We start from the raw sequence: 16,471 nt of genomic DNA on the forward strand, positions 1-16,471 counted from the left end.
CTAGGTGATACTTCTCCTTTGCTGCAGCCTAAACAGCCTGACAGCCTCAGCTGCCAGCCTGCCTCGTCCTCCAGACAGCTCTGGGGCCACCACGCTGCACTGGGACAAGCTCCCGCAGCCAACGGTAGCCAAGCTGGCACGGCAGCTTGGGCAAGCTGGACTTGAGCACAGTCAACAAACTGGTTTCCAAAACAGCAGCACGGCTGGAGCACCGTGCCACCCCCAGAGGCACAAGCCCGGCCTCGGGGAGAGCTCATTAGTGCGGGCGAGGAGCCACGGGCTGCGGTTCCACAGAGCCCTGCTGCACAGATAACGGGAGCTATACATAGCCATGCCAAGGACTGCAATCACTGTCCCGATAGCTCACACATGCCACTGGATCCTTACCCAGTCAGCAGCAGAACATCGCTTCTTAAACCCAGAATGCTGAAAACTAGATGCCTATCAGGACCTCCTCCCTGCCTTTTCTCCCACCCCTGCCTCCAAGTGAGACTTTACAGTACCTGATCCTTTCAGTGGCCCACAAGACGCCTGCGGTGCAATTACATCCCCTGTGAAGGCAGAGGTAAATCATTTCTTTTCAATTGTCCACTTGGAGCAAATGCACCCTGTGGGAAATGATCAGAGGCTGAGCAGACCTTGGCATTTGGTGCGCTGTTTTGCAGCATTAGAATTAGCTCCCATGCGCAGAGGGAACAAAGATCAGTGTACACAGCAGTTGAAATCCTAGCCTAATTACAATCATAAGATTTGCATAGCAAACAACAGTAATTTATTCCAGAGTAAAACTGTGGCACTCCATTAGCCTTCTTCAGCCTTCACAGAGAGAAACACTGCAAAAACACCTCCTGGATATTTTCTGAAGTACATTGCACATGCCAGTCTTGGTTCTCTTAGCCAAAGGTGCATGAGGGTTTCCAGCCTGTGGTTTGTTCTGCAGCACTGTGCTGGAAAAGTTTGGAATCCTTGTTCTACAATTTATTTGGCAAAAAATTCAAAGTACTCAATAAGCAAACAGTTAATCACAAGTTATTTTCCCATTATTGTGGGCCACTGACACACATTTTCTCTGAAAAAAACATTTATGAAAGAGGCCTTATAGCCTAAGTTTGATGTGCAAAACAAAGCTCTTAACCAATTAATAATTGATTCTATTTATATTGAAGTAAAACAGAACTTGTCATAATTACCAGAATTCAGAATAATTTTATTCAAACCCCATTAACTTCTTAGATGTTATTATGCTAAATTGTCTACAGAATGATCTTTACTTGTTAACTGGAAAAGCTGTTCCCTAGTCCAGCATCAAAATAGGTGAACATTTCCTCAGTGTCTCCTTTTCATGTCTTTTCTATGTCATACACCAAAACCTTGCATTAGCAGAGACGAGCAACTGCCCGGCTCTGCATGGAAAAAAAGAAAAAATACATAAATCAAGAAAGCCCACTACAGGCTGGCTTTGCAATCATAATCATGCACCTGAATAAAGACTGAAAACTTGCACTTCTGTGCATGACACTGTATTATTTGGGAAGCGGGTGCAGTGTTTTCCATAATCTGGCACCCAAAATAACACCACCCTGACAAGGAACGGGGAAAAAAAAAAAAAAAAAAAGAAGGCAGATTTACTCCTGTGTGCTTGAGAGGTAAACTTTAGATTTCAAGCAGAGTTCCCCTGTCTTTGACACACAGAAACCCTGAAGCCTTGCAGCCCCTACCTGGCGGCACCAGCACAGAAACTGGACACACTGCTGGGGCAATATTGGCCCCTTACCAAGGCCTTGTGCTGCCATGCCAGGGCTTTCTAGTGAGAGTATGGGAGCTCCTGAGACACAGGTGAAGGGTGAGGAGGAGTCCTGGTCCTGCTCAGGCATTAGTGGCACCCTGCACGTAAATGCCTACTGCTCTTGGGGCCCCCTCCCTGGGAAGGAGAACAGTAGGTGGTTTGCAAACATCCCAGAAATCATTCTGAACATTAAACATATTCATGGGAACATGACCTCACTCTACTAAAATGTAAAACTTTAAAACTGAGTTACTATATTTGGAGGCAGAAACAGAGAAAGAGAACAGCAAACATGCCTTACTGCCACCCCACCCCATACATTCAGTCAGACCGGCAGGTCAAGCTGATTTCCTAAAACCCAGCATTGCAGGTGAACCTGGCCCCCAAGCACCCTGACCCAGCCACTGATTTGCTGATACCTTCCCTCACCTCACCTCCATCCTCCCTGTGCTTGCCTCTGCTCCCAAAAAGAATGAAGATCTGGAAGAAGAGTTGTTTTCAGCAGTGGCAGATCACCTGTCAAGGCACCTGCTCCTTCCTTACAGCAGTATGATCCTGACCAGCTGTTCTTATGGAAGAATGCCTCTAGAAGGATTGCTCAGCACTTATCTGACTGTAAAGAAACTTCACAGAAAGCATATGTCCATTTTCCTGGCACAAGTTCCAAAATGTAAATTCTTCCAAGCTGCGGAACTATTTGTTATACAAACACATACAAGATAACAAACACTATGATTCATTACTCCTTCCTAATAGGGAGTAATCATGACAATAATCAAGCTCATCAGGGAACAGCAAGTCTTTCACCTGGTGGCTATGAAGTACTACAACAGGCATAGCCCAGAGGAATTGAAACAGCTTTCCATAAAAAGTCAGTCTCACACCAATCCCAGTGAGGCTTTCTACCGTGCTTGTTCTGTCTAGCAAATCTGAGGAGCAAAACAGTCAGAGAAACCTCAAGGAGCACAGCTGGGCTATGGAATTCAGCAGTTCCAGCATGTTCCCATGAAGGCTGTGCAGCAAAAGCACACCTGTGCTCTGCTGCATCCTACAAACTCCACAGAAAAAAGTTACCTTCACTGTCTGAACACTGGAAAAGGCAGTAACTTACACATCTTTCCTGCAAAACTAAAGGAGAAAAAAGCCCCAACAAACCAAACAGGAGGGAAAGTATGCAGGTGCAAACTTCACTGCAGTCTGATCAACTCATTTATCACAGCTCTTGGTATGTTCATTCATCTAAAAATGACCTGAGGTCAAAAAATTTATTGATTGATTGAAAGCTAATTTTAAAAAAGAATCATTTTCTGGTTATTCTTGGGATAAAACTTACGTGTCACATTTCCAGTACACCACATGGGGTTTGGTTGTTATCAGAATGCATATACACAAATGAGCACAGCTCAAGTGAAGTCACCTCCCGTAGTTTACCTGTAATAGCTTCTAATCAGCACAAACAAAGAGACTTCTCTTTCTGCTGAAAGCTGAGCACATTTCAAACAATCACATTGAAAAATGCAGTTGGATTTTCCAGGGTTTTTTTTTCCTTCTTTTCCTCTCTCTCCACTGTCTTGGCATGAAGTCATATAAAACTAAGACCAAGAAACATGGAAGGAGGTTAACAGCAAATTCACAGAAGCAACTACTACTTTTTATGAGAAAGAACCTGAGGCAGCATAGTGTGGTCCTATGAAATGCCCAGCAAAAAGCTCTCTGAGAGGAAAGCTCTTCTGTTGCACTCTGCCCATCTTCCCCAGCAGCCAGCAGCAGTCCAACTAGGTGCAAGGCTGTGGCTCCTTGTCTATGACACCTTCTGCTTGCTTTAGGTCTTCACTAGACTGTCCAATCATAAACTGTGCTGTTTCTATACTGTAGATGGCAAGACTAAAAGCCCCTGTCACAGAAACAGAGACAGCCACCAGGAGAGTCATATTCAAACTGCTCATAGGCACCCTGTGGCTCCTGGACTGCATGCTGGACCCCCTAAACTGCATCACCACACAACAAATTCTACCTACCACAGCAGAAGCATTCTATGTATCTCAAACACTTTCCTTTTGGAGAGATTTTAGGCAGGACAGTTGATTTATTTTAGTGTGAGATGTTTTAGTGGAAAATGTGAATGCAACTGCCGCAGTTCAACACCGACACCAGAATCTTCCATCTTTGTAATAGCAGAAAAAACCCCATACAATACATCTTCCTAAATGCACACATGTATAAATACACATGCACATTGCCCCACACACCTACCACATTAAGTGCATTAATACTGTCAGCAGTTTTATTGATGGCAGGTCAACTGCACGTTTTCAATTCTGATAAAGGAAGTGCAGCAATTATAACGACTAAAGCTTAGTATCGATTACTTGAAATATTTCCAAGCCTTGCAACATTCCCTTAAAAGGGAACCCTAGATTGGGTCTCTTGCTCCTTCATTGAACTTGGTTGTTAGTGGCCAGCAAATTCAGATGTTGTGTTGAAGAGACTGGTGGAAAACATGGTGAAAAAAGCTACCTCTCCTAAGGAAACCAGCAAAGACATTAGCAGCTGGGATATATTTCCAGCTGCTTACTGGAAGAATGAATCAGGCAGGTAGACACACCTTGGAGAAGGTAACATGAGTTTGCTGTAGAATGCAAAGAGGAAGCATGGCATGCAGAGTGAAGAGATACCATATTTATCCTGTGGCTGCAGAAGCTGGTATTTTTAGAGGCACATATAACAATATGAAGCAAAACCAGCTACTGGGAATCAAAGTGCAGTGTTTGCACCCTAGGACCCCCTTCTGCAGGTATTAGTCTGTGCACGTGGCTGCACTGATGTGCAAGCAGCCACATGATGAAAGAAAGAAGTCCACGTGGAGAAGTGAATACATAGACACTTAGGACTGGTCAGGGTTGAGACCTTGGAGTCCTGAAAGAACACTCTAGTCCATATTACATTCAGCAGAAGCTATTAATAAAACTGGAAAATGAGTTAACTTCCTCAGTGAGCCATCCAAACTTCCTGCTGATATTCCCACTCACCCAAGAGAAAAACAAAAAACTTTTTTTTTTCTGATCAATGAACCCTAAAGTATCTATCTTAAATACCAAAATGAAGGAGATATCTTTTAAAAGCATTGGCTTTAGCAAATGAAGGGTAGTTAACAGCTTAGCAGAACAGCTTTTGCTCTTACTATGCATCCCCTTCATAACAGAAAACTTCTGTTATTCCTTGCTTCATTTCCAACAGGAAAAGCATGCTTGATTCCCAGCCTCTCTGGGAACAAAATGGGTAGGAGACTCTCATCCTTAGCCTTTATGACCCTGTTAAATTATTCTCCTCTTTTAAGGCATGGAGTGATTTCTTTAAAAAAAAAACCCACATAGGCATTGAGAAGCTCTGCTGCTGAACAGACACAAAAATTTATTTCTGGGAAAAAATACTCACATGTGCAAGCATCATGTCTGTGTTTCCATTCACTCATTTTCTTTTTCCTAAGATCCAACATTAATTTTTTTCCTACAAAAAGCATTTTTTTTGGGAACCATATGATAATTAGCTACTGTCTTGACTGATATTGTAATAAAGAAATTATCTCTCCCTGCACTTCTTTAACAGACCGAGCAAAAAAAGCTGATAAGATTGGCAGCAACAAATTAGACAGCAGTGTAGTACATTTTCCTTACAATAACTATTCTCCTGAGGCATAAGGACAGCCCTGTAAGACACGGAAATACAAAGTAGATGATTATAGATTATTGTAAGAGAATTGCATGAGAGTTGCAAAAATTTGTGGGTTTAAAAAAATTGCAGATTTTTTATAGATTAAGCTCTTAACTCAGATTATAAAGTATCTCCATACAGCTCTATTTATTCTGCTGACAGTCATCTCAGTTTGAGACCAAATAAAATTCAAACACTTTTTATAGATTTCTGATTATTCTATAGTTTTAAAAAAATTATTTGCAAAAGCCACACACACACACACAAACAAATTCTTACATGAATCTAAGAAGCAATCTTGCAATGCAAAGTTGCAAAGAATTTGTTCCTGTTTTCATACTTTCCTAGCTCGAAAAACAAGATGAACAGATGTTAAAGGCATCACCTTGGGAGAAATGCACCCTTCCTCAGATACGTATTTGCATAACTCTGGTTATTTAACATACGTATTTACTTAAGGCTGTGTATGATTACATATCTTACCTTGTATTTGGTAAGAAATCAAATATTTTATACTTGTCCACTTCAACACTGCCAACAGGCCCAAACAATTTCATATTTTATAAAGTTGTTAGAAGAGGCAAAGAGACAACTGTCCCGCCAGAGCATCCCTACTCACCTCCCCACTCACATCTGCCTAAGCACCTTCCAGTCCAGTAAGTTAAACATAACGCACTCTGCCTTGTCTTATCACCCGAGGAACGGGGAACAAGTGCCACCTTCCGTGTCACACATGAATCATCCACTTGCTTCCCCATTACACCAACTAACAAAGCCCCGACCAACTGAGCTTTCCGCAGCTGCGATCCTTTTCTGTTTGCACCACTACAAGTACCCAGGAACCCGCACTGGTCAACGTTTTCATAACACATCAAGATTACAGCACTAAAAGGACCCACAAATGTATCTCCTGTCCAACTTAAATGTTAACTTTATATTAGCTTTAGCTTTACATTTTAATGGCTTCCAATGCCTATCATGCATAAATACACTTAAGTGGGGTCAAAAACAGTCTTGACACATTCGGATAACAATAATGACAACAGAGCCTACAAACTTTGATATGTGCCTGCTTGAGTTCAGTGTTTCCACATCGGAGTCAAAATTACAAATGCATTTGCTTTTTTTTGCTTTTTCTCTCTGAAAATCTTGACAACTTAACAGCAGAAGCTACAAGCAAACATGTTGATGCTCTACAGTTAAGCAATGTATTTTCATTTTAAGGATCACAAAGTAATCTAAAGAAAGTATGTTTGCATATGGAGCCCAAATTCTTCCAAGAAAAACAGATAAGCTATCTGCTAGGAAAAGCACAAAATGCAACAAAACTAGTTAAGATTACTAGCTCAAAATCACTTGAAGAAAAAAATGCCAGACTGAGGAACACAAACTATTCCAACAAAACATGAAACTTCCCAAGCATTTCTCTCAAAATGAGGGGACTAATTGAGAGTTTTCAAACTACTGCACCCCAAACTACTGCACAGACACTTTTACAACAAAACCCCAGCAATTCCTACTGCCATGTAAGAATGAGTGAGTCTGCATGCTGGCAATTACTCTGTTCTGAGCTCGCCCTTACACTTAAAATAACAAAGGAAGAAATGACATTGCTTAAGGTTTTTCCTGCTATCGTAAGTGGGCCACACCTGGAAGTTGTAGCTGCATGAGCCCAGAAATCTTTTCCTTCAGTCACCACAGAAACTAATATAGAAACTCTGGCAACTTGTTCTCCTGTTTTCAGTAGAAAATTTACATATGAATTACACACCAAATGCCCTTGGTCTAATAAACTGTTCTGGACTTGCACAATGAAAATACTGCTTCTTCATTATCATCCTTCTCTCGCTATTCTTTTCTGTCTTTACAAAAAAAACACCTACACCTAAAGCCAGCAGCTCACGTAGTGGTCAGTCTGCCTCTTGCCTGGAGTCCACACATGGAAACAGAGGTTTGGAAATATATCCTCACATTTCAAAGGATTTTGAAATTCCCAGATTTTCTGCCAGACAGGCCCTCTTGTTAGTCACTGTCTTGTGTGTAAGTATTGACACAGCAGTCTGTACCTGTTAAGAAATCATCTGATGCAAGCCAGCTGATTTTCAAAGGTATAAAAAATTACATATCATAGCTTACATGAATGATTGATGCTCAGGACCTGACTGGAAGACCTGAATACTGATTTTCTATTACTTTTCATATTCATTAGTCACCACTAGATAAAGAACAAATGAATTCACACAGAGGCTGGAAACAGCACAAGAGTCACTTAGGTATTTCCCATGACAGAATACAATTCAAACATTGGTTTTGCACTCAAGCACAGAACTGCAAACATTTCATAATCGCACTACATATGGGAAATCAAAACAAACCTTACCTTATTTTAAATGGCAATTTTAGTAAAAAGTCAGGCTATGCTAGTACAGGGTGTAAGGAACCATGTCATCCTCCTTCAGCAGACTTTTCCAAATGCCCCTGTATTCAACTAAGTCTAACTCTGCTCTGTTTTGTTTCCCCAGGAGGACCCATTCAGGACCATGTGCTCCTTTTCAGCTGTCAATAAACAGAAGCAGTGAATTCCCCAGCGCTTCACAAAGCTAGTTAGGCATAGCCATTCATTTCTTCAGGAAAACAGGGCATTGATTTCAGCGAATTCCCAGGGAACAGCTACAACAAAGAGATCAAAGACCCACCTCCTTTCCTGCCTGGCTTTGGCCGGCTGGGCTGAGAGGAGCAGCAACAGGTTTCCCGAAGAGCGGGCTCCATCCCCACCGACCACTGCACGCTCCATTCATGCCCATCGCCTTCCTGCATTCCTGGGACAGCCCCCGGCACTAACCGTGACAAACCCCTACATTCAGGCAGCATAATATACTGCACACCAGTTCATCCAAGGATAATAAGGAAAACAAGCTCCAAGGGAAGTCTGTTGCTTCCCCGACCAGCCGAACCTCAGTAGCTGACAGACTTTTCATAAACGTCTTTTTTTTCCTCAGCTTCTCCATCTAAATCGGAGAAATGTTTGCTACCTCAAATTCATTGTGCTGAAACTTCTCTGGAATGTTGGCTTTTCTGATTTATTTCCACAAGCTTGAAGACTTAGCTGCTGGAGTTTGAGGTCTAGCTGCAGCAGCCCTTGTATTGTGCAACCATGATATTTTCTTTGTGCAATTTGCCCTAGATTGCAGTGGGCTTTTCCCTAAGGAATTTAAGGGTGTTTGTTCAAGTTTGGTTAGAATTTTACTTTTTTTTTTCATTATACATCTTGTCTTCATTACTGTAACCTGGAACAAGATTATTAATGCTAAAATTTGGCCTTGTATTGAACCAAGCATTAGCAAAAGACAATGTCATGGTCAAGCTTAAGGACCGGTGGTTAGGCTACACATCTACTGCTAAACAGTAAGAGCCAGAGACCTGGTGCTGAGACCACCTGGCACCAGCTCCACAAGTCTAAATGCTCCTCATCTCCTTCTCTTTTCCTCCACAGATGGTTATATCCAAATTCCTTAACTGGAACACATTCTGGTAGATATTATCCCTCACACACACCCTAGTGTTTGCTGCTTGTTAGTATATGCTAGTACTGAGCTCATAGACTGGCCCTGAAATATTTATTTATATGCAGACAGACATAAAACTCTGAAGTCAATTCACACCTGTACAGATTTGCCATGTCATTCTTTAGCATTCTCCTGTGCACTGACGTTTCACCAAGGCACTACCCAGCTGTCACAAACACCCACCAGCTGGAGCCTGGAGAATTCCCTCAGCACTGCCTCTGGGCCATTGACACGTCTCCAAGCGATAAGACAAATGTCCATCCCACTAACATGAGCAAGTATCACAGGATCTGGCATAGCACAAGCAGTACAATACTGAGAAGACCAGGGACAGCTGGTAGGGATGACGGCTCACTGCACAGAAGACAGCTGAGAACACAAGGAAATACCAAACTGCAAAATTACTGAAGTTGCAGGAGACCTGTAATGATCAACTAGCTGAGACTCTTGCTGAATGCAGGCCCTTTAATAGCATTACCCAGGGCCTTGTCAAGCTGTATCTTGAATATTTCCAGTGTGGGTAACTCCACCACTTCCCTGGGCAGCCTGTTCCAATGTTTGATCGATTCCCCACTGAAAATGCCCCTTGCATCCACAAGCACCTCCCCTGAAGCAACTTGTGGCCATCTCCTCTCATGCTGTCACAGTGCATGCCTGGGGAAAGGCTGCTTCCAGCTGCTTTTCCATAACCACCATTTTTGTACTGAAAGACCATGACTTGATCCCCTTGAGCCTCCTCTTCTTCAAGCAGAACACACTCCTTCAGTATCTACTCAGGTGATAGCTTCTCTAGTTCCCTGATCATTAGGGGGAGCACAAGAAAGGCACTGTTGCTGAGCTGAAAAACAGAGAAATTAAACTGCCAGCAGATAAAACTGCTAAAAGAGACAAACATCCGAGTACAGCTGAGGAGTCTTGACCACGACTCCTGTGCAGTCACACTGCCCTCTGCTTTCCTTAATATTTCACTCCTGATAATAGTTTTGCCTGTTGCATACAATACAGTCAGGCATATTGCATTCCTTGGTTTAGAGTTCTCTCTGTATCTAAATGGTACTTAAGCATGCCCCGAAATTGCCATTTCGCAGAAGAAATTTAAAAAATGCATTTTAACAAATAACTTGATCTCCACTTATAACTGTATCTTCCATTAAGCCACTGATGGTTTCATATTTATTAACTGATTGCAGTTAATGAAAAAAACCCCAATCCTATTTTCCTTGTTCCTCTAAGGAAGTACGGAAGAATGATAAAATGTATGTTCCCTCTCTTATTTGGCACAGTGTGCAGCCGGGCAGCCATTGGAGGCAATGATAAAAAAAGGCAGCTGAGGCACTGGAGGGACTCCAAAAGAAAGCATGTAGATCAGATCAACAAGCAGAAAAAAATGTGCTTAATGTTTCAGATAACTTAAGCCGGAGTGAGAGAGTGCAAGTATCTGGGAAACGTGAGCAACAACCTCCCGTGGTAGTTACAACAGCAAAGCATAAGGATATAGCACTTGTCTGTTAAAAAGAAGGACAAATAATAATGATAAGGCAGGAGATCTGGATGTGACTGGGATAATGATGCCTTGGAAGCACAGGAGTTAAATTCACAAAATGATTAAAAAACCTCAAGCACATCACTCTGTAGTAATCTGGGATGGTATTTGTGCCAAAGATAGATAAAACATTTTAGACAGAATTGCAATTTTAAATCTCAATGAACCAGTCTGTTCTTATACTTGGGCCAGATTTTTACAATTTTACTCACATTAAGTCATGCTTTACTCCAAGAACAATCCCATTGATTATAATGGTAATATTGTTTCACAGATGTCCCAGAAGAAACGCAAATGTAAAAGCAGACTTTATACTTCAGATAAAAGACATCAATCATGAGTACATCTGAGAATCCGATAAAAAACATATGGTACAAAAAAATCACTGTGGGATGATGGAAATGTACTTACAGAGCAGGTCTGTGGACATGTTTACAGATCAGGCAAAGGAAACCTACACAAAATAAATGAAAAAAGAATTATCAGTTTTCTGAACTAGGGCTATTCATGTTTCTATCTCATGCTAAAAAATCATATGCATAGTCTTTTAGTTCTTTAGGAAATAAGGAGAACATATCTATAGAAATCTAAAATGGAAAAACTTCAGTTTTTAGAGGAAAAGAAAAATTGATTCCACTTCCTTTCACAGATAATGTAAACTGACAATATTAATGTAATGCATTTTAATTAAGAGCAGTTCACTGTATTCTGCATCTTCATTAACTTTTATTATTATGTATTTTCCAGGCATTGATTACAATAGAATTTTCAAGCATCATGTATTTTACCCCATTGCAGGCTATTCTGTGTTTAAGCCTGATATTTCTAACAGTCCCAACCCTTGCGGAGTCAAAAAGAATATTAACCAAATATAGGGCAAGACATGCTACTTGCTCTCTTCAAGGACTTCTGGAGACTTCTGGTTTTCTGCTGAACTCATTCATCTTGTTCCCTTCCCATTCATCTGCCAGTTTTTGATCTGTATTTCACTATAAGCACATAGGAATAGAATCTGAGTTTTGTGTAGCTGTCTGAGCAATCCCCAGGACGTGGGTATCCCAATGACTGAATAAAGTTACTTGGAGCTGCAGAAATAATAATGCTTGTATTAGTAAGGGGACACACAAATAGCAATACAAATCACATCAGTGTATGCCACTTTATGCCCTGTATAAATCAGGCAGTGTTTAAGGCAGTGTTTAAAGGGGTGTGTGTGCATGAATCAGGGTGAATTAAAGAAGTTCAGTAAGGCCAAGTGCCAGGTCCTTCCCTTGGGTCACAACAACCCCAGGCAGTGCTACAGGCTTGGGGATCAGTGGCTGGAAAGTGGCCTGGCAGAAAAGGACCTGGGGGTGCTGGTCAGGAGCTGGTCAGGAGCTGACCCAGCTGTGCCCAGGTGGCCAAGAAGGCCGATGGCATCCTGGCCTGGATCAGCAATGGTGTGGCCAGCTGGAGCAGGGCAGGGATTGTCCCCCTGCTCTCAGCACTGGTGAGGCTGCACCACGAGTGCCGTGCTCAGTTCTGGGCAGGAAAGACATTGAGAGGCTGGAGTGAGTTTAGGGCAACAGAACTGGTGAAGAGTCTGGAGCACAAGCTTGTGTGGAGCAGCTGAGGGAACTGACTTTGTTTAGCCTGGAGAAAAGGAAGCTATGGGGGACCTTATGACAACACCTGAAAGGAGGTTGTAGCCAGCTGGGATAAGGCTCTTCTTCCAAGTAACAAGGGATGGGACGAGAGGAAATGGCCTCAAGATGTGCCTGGAGAGGTTTAGGCTGGATATTATGAGGACAGTCTTCATCAAAAGAGTTGTCAAGCACTGGAACAGGCTGCCATGGGAAGTGTCCCCATTCCTGTGGATGTTTTAAAAACATGTAGATTTGGTGCTTAGAGACATGGCAGTGCTGGGTTAATTGTTGGACTGATGATCTGAAGGGTCTTTTCCAACCTAGATTATTCTATGATTCTGTGAAAACGTGACTCTGATGAAGACAACTGCATTTTGTTGCTGACTGAAATGGGTCAAAAAAAAAATCTTCATTTTTAAAAATACAATGATAGTTAGTAAGATACTTCCAAATTAATTTGGGCTGGTTGCAAGAACTGGGTTGTACTGAGAGAAATGAGAAGTAAAAGGGCCCACATGCTAGAGGGACATCAGTGAGTCCTCTTCCAGATAAACAGGCATGCTGACAGCAGGCTTCCTAAGCAGCAAGTGTCCTAGTCTGATTTCCATCACCCAGAAAACACTTTATTTCTGAAAAAAATCTAGTCTGCAGCTTGATGCCATTCTGACTGAGAGCAAGACTCTTGTCTGTGGTGTTAATTTCTAGAAATATAGCCCTGGCAGAGGGAACAGTGGACTTTAATGGCATCCATATGTGACTGTACACACATCAGCCTTTGTCATCCCCAGAAACAGCATGCTGCGTGTTATCACTGTCAAAGCAGTACCATCAGCTAATAGAGGTTTCATTTCCCTCACTGAATAACTAGATTAGTGATAAAATTATTTAATTGTGTTGGCATTCAATCTGCAGGATTGACCACCAAAACACAGGCTCTTCCCTCCCATATGGTTTGAGTCATTAGTATGCCTTCACTGTCACACATCTTGTGTGCAGCACTGTCCTGTCATGAGGAAGTGCAGCCTCAGCCTCTGCCCTCTCTGGCCCCCACATATCCTCCATCCAGCCCTGTTACAGTGACACTGTGGTCCATAAACATCCAACTACATTTTGGTTGAGCTGTTCTATGATGTCATTTTGGAGGTAAATCACCAAAGTGTTTTTCTCCACAGGCCACAGATGCCTGAGAAGTTTTTCCCCCTGTACAATTCTATGATGAAACAGTGTTAATAACAGTAACCCCAAGTGCCCAAGTCCAGCCTTTGGGAAGGTCACAGAAACTACAGACCAAGAGGGAGCACCTGTGTGAGGGCATCCCAGTCACTGCAACACAGCCTACTCACAGGACAGAAGAACAGCAGGCACACCACCACAAGGAACTGCTCCTCTCCCAACAGCTGGTGCAGACTTTCTCTCTGACAGGGTGAGCACAAGTACAACAAAGCCTGACCTGCATTTGCAGGGGCAGGGGAGTTTAAGCAGAACTACAAGCTCTTTCATAAGCTATGCCAGCACTTACCTGCAGTTATCCTCAACAGGAACCCAGACTGCCCATTATCCTAGCTGCACAAAACCATACTGTAAATCCCTCTCCTTCTCCGAGGGTATGGGCACCCCTTGTGCAGTGTACTGCCCTCTGACCAAGGGGGTTCCAACCCACGCAGAGCTGAAGCAGATATTGTGCCAAGCAGACACAGTGCCTGGAGGTTTCTGACCACATTACTCACTTGTCCATGTAAACTCAGGTGCCTGGCCCTGAACCACACTGACCTTTAGACAAAGGGTTGTAGGTATATTGGCCAAATTTGCTGTGCAAAAGAAGTTGTTTGCAGTTGATCTTAAGTAGCCTCCTTTCTCATCAATGAATGGGCAGAAGAGGAAGTGAAGCTGACTGGGGGATGTTTCCCATACATGCAAATTGCAGCCTAGAAAATGTGAGGCAAAGCCTAATGAGGTTTTTACAAGCTTTCAGGTATCAGGAAAATAATTTATTCATTTAGGTTGAGGAAGACTTGATGGGTTAAGTATAATAGATGGTTAACAGTCAAAAGATAGCAAAGCAGTGATTACAGGCACTTTGAATGATGAAAAGTTCAATGCTTTGTGGTGGTGGAAAGTGGTTTGCACCCATTAGAGGAAGTGGGGATGGGTTCTGCACTGCCTAGAAGGACATGTCACAGTGTATTTTGTGTAGGAGCCAGGATTTTAGGGATTGGGTTATTTTCAGTTGCTCCACCATTGCCAAAAATTCAGAGACTGTGCATTTTCTGTTTTATAAGTGATTGTAGTGGGCACACTGTGGGCATGTATGACTCAGAACTGATATATATGATGGTGGTGGGACTGCCCTGAGATGTCCAGAATCCACAATGGGAAAGGCAATGACTGCTACCTGCTCTGTTCTGGTGCAGAAGACATTGAAGTAACAAAAACAGGCAGCAGTTTCCAGGTGTGGTTCATGAGGAGGACCTACAATGAGGATCAAAGTCACTGCTACACCAGAGGAAAGGTGAAGTCTACAAGGAAAAGCACAGCAAGGAAAACCAGCCTGCACAGGACCTATGGGGCTATTCATGATGCACAAGACATCCATGAAGGCTGCCAGCAATGGCCTTCATGACTTTGCCTACCAGTGGTCCACACTGGGAGGCAGCAAGAAGGGCAGCAAAGACTCCACCTTCTACAGGTGCTGCAGGTCACTGCAGAGTTCTAGGAGGATGACAAGGTTTCACTAAAAAAGCACTTGTTTCCCTGGCCTTGAAGCTCATCTTTGCCAGAAACAACAAACTCCATGGCAAGGGAAGCCAGGAAACTTGCTGTGTGAGGGACCTTTGCAATGTCTGCAGCACAAGACTACAACTTGTTGTTCGAGACAGCTGCCCTGCATCTAACACCCAAGGATTCTCACGTGGGCTCATGTGACAGAACTCTTCCTCTTTCAGAAGATGTACATCAATCTTCCCTGGCATCATACCACAGAAAGCCAAGGGAAAAGCAGGCCCAGATATGGGAAGAGACGTAAGTGGCAGCAACAGGAAAAGCTTTCACACCGCAGGTGATACCCTGGCGCTTGCAACACGATGCCATCTGCAGATAACAAGAGAACATGCTGCCTGCAAAAGAGACGTGTGCTGTGCAGAGACAAAGACCTGGATCAGAGCTTCTGAACTATGAACCCACTGTGAGCTGAAAAATGGCTGTTCTGAACCAGTCAGCTTCTGCCCCCCACCAAGTCCTCAGAGGTTATTACAGAATTCCTTACATTGCTTTCCACATAAAAACAATCTCCAAAAACAAAGACAACTGTCAACACAGGCACACTCTTTGTAGTGATCTGACCTTATACAGCCCCCAAATGCACCTCAGTTTCACGCTGCCCACCAAAGAGGCACATTAGTTAACCAGTCATCAAAAGACTAATCTCACTAGGTGAAGTCATCTGTCCACCTTACTCATGCAGCTGAAAAGGGACACTGCTATCCCTTGGACACTCAGAAGAATACCCAGCACAACTCATTTATAGATTCACAACAGCCTCATGTAAATGACATTGTTATCCAAGTACCTTTTATCATATTTTAACTAAGTAAAGGTAAAACACAAATAAATCCATTTTTTCAAGACATCTGTGGGAAGTAATAGAGTTGCAGATGTCTAAAATGCACAAGCAAAGATGTGACAGGAAAACCACACTTAACCTACTTACACTGAGATTAAATCAGGAAGGACTCTCTTTACACCACCACAGAAATCAGTTGCTGGGGTTTAACTTTCAGCACACCTGATGACTCAGGTTGCAATCCCTCAGAAGAAAACACCTTCAGGAGACAAGGAATCTATCACACAGCGTTGGCATTCCACTGATGTCCCTGCTTGTGTTCTTTTGGCTACTGCTAGTGCTTGTGCTGGGCTAACTGCTGACATAGTTTCTCTTCTCCCAAATTCATGAACAAGAAAGACAATAATAATGGTGAAGAAATTGATTAAGAGTATTAACAAGGAAAAATTAATATGAATAGCCAAAATCTTCATCTAAAGAAACCCACAGAGATTTTCCAAAGTTTGTGTTAGTCCCACATGTACTTCCATATCAGGATTTAGTGCATGCCAAGTACAACCCCTCAAACATTTGATCTGTTTGATCTAACTGATCAACAGTGACATTCTGTGCATTTTTAGTCTATCATATGGAGAGTCCCTTGCTAGCAAAATAGATGAAATTATAAATCACTTTATTTAT

The 16,471-nt window shown here is 42.6% G+C and overlaps 1 protein-coding gene across 1 annotated transcript in view; it reads right to left on the bottom strand.

Moving 5' to 3' along the window:
• PLAGL1 (PLAG1 like zinc finger 1) overlaps nt 1–16,471 on the bottom strand; it is a 44,761-nt gene that overhangs the window by 16,674 nt on the left and 11,616 nt on the right. The window contains exon 2 of the mRNA XM_030236377.2: nt 11,018–11,060. Within this exon, the coding sequence (XP_030092237.2) occupies nt 11,018–11,036 (19 nt within the window). The 5' untranslated portion in view covers nt 11,037–11,060. The remainder of the gene's footprint in view (nt 1–11,017; nt 11,061–16,471) is intronic.

The sequence above is a fragment of the Serinus canaria genome, chromosome 3, assembly GCF_022539315.1.
Source record: "Serinus canaria isolate serCan28SL12 chromosome 3, serCan2020, whole genome shotgun sequence".
NCBI lineage: Eukaryota > Metazoa > Chordata > Aves > Passeriformes > Fringillidae > Serinus > Serinus canaria.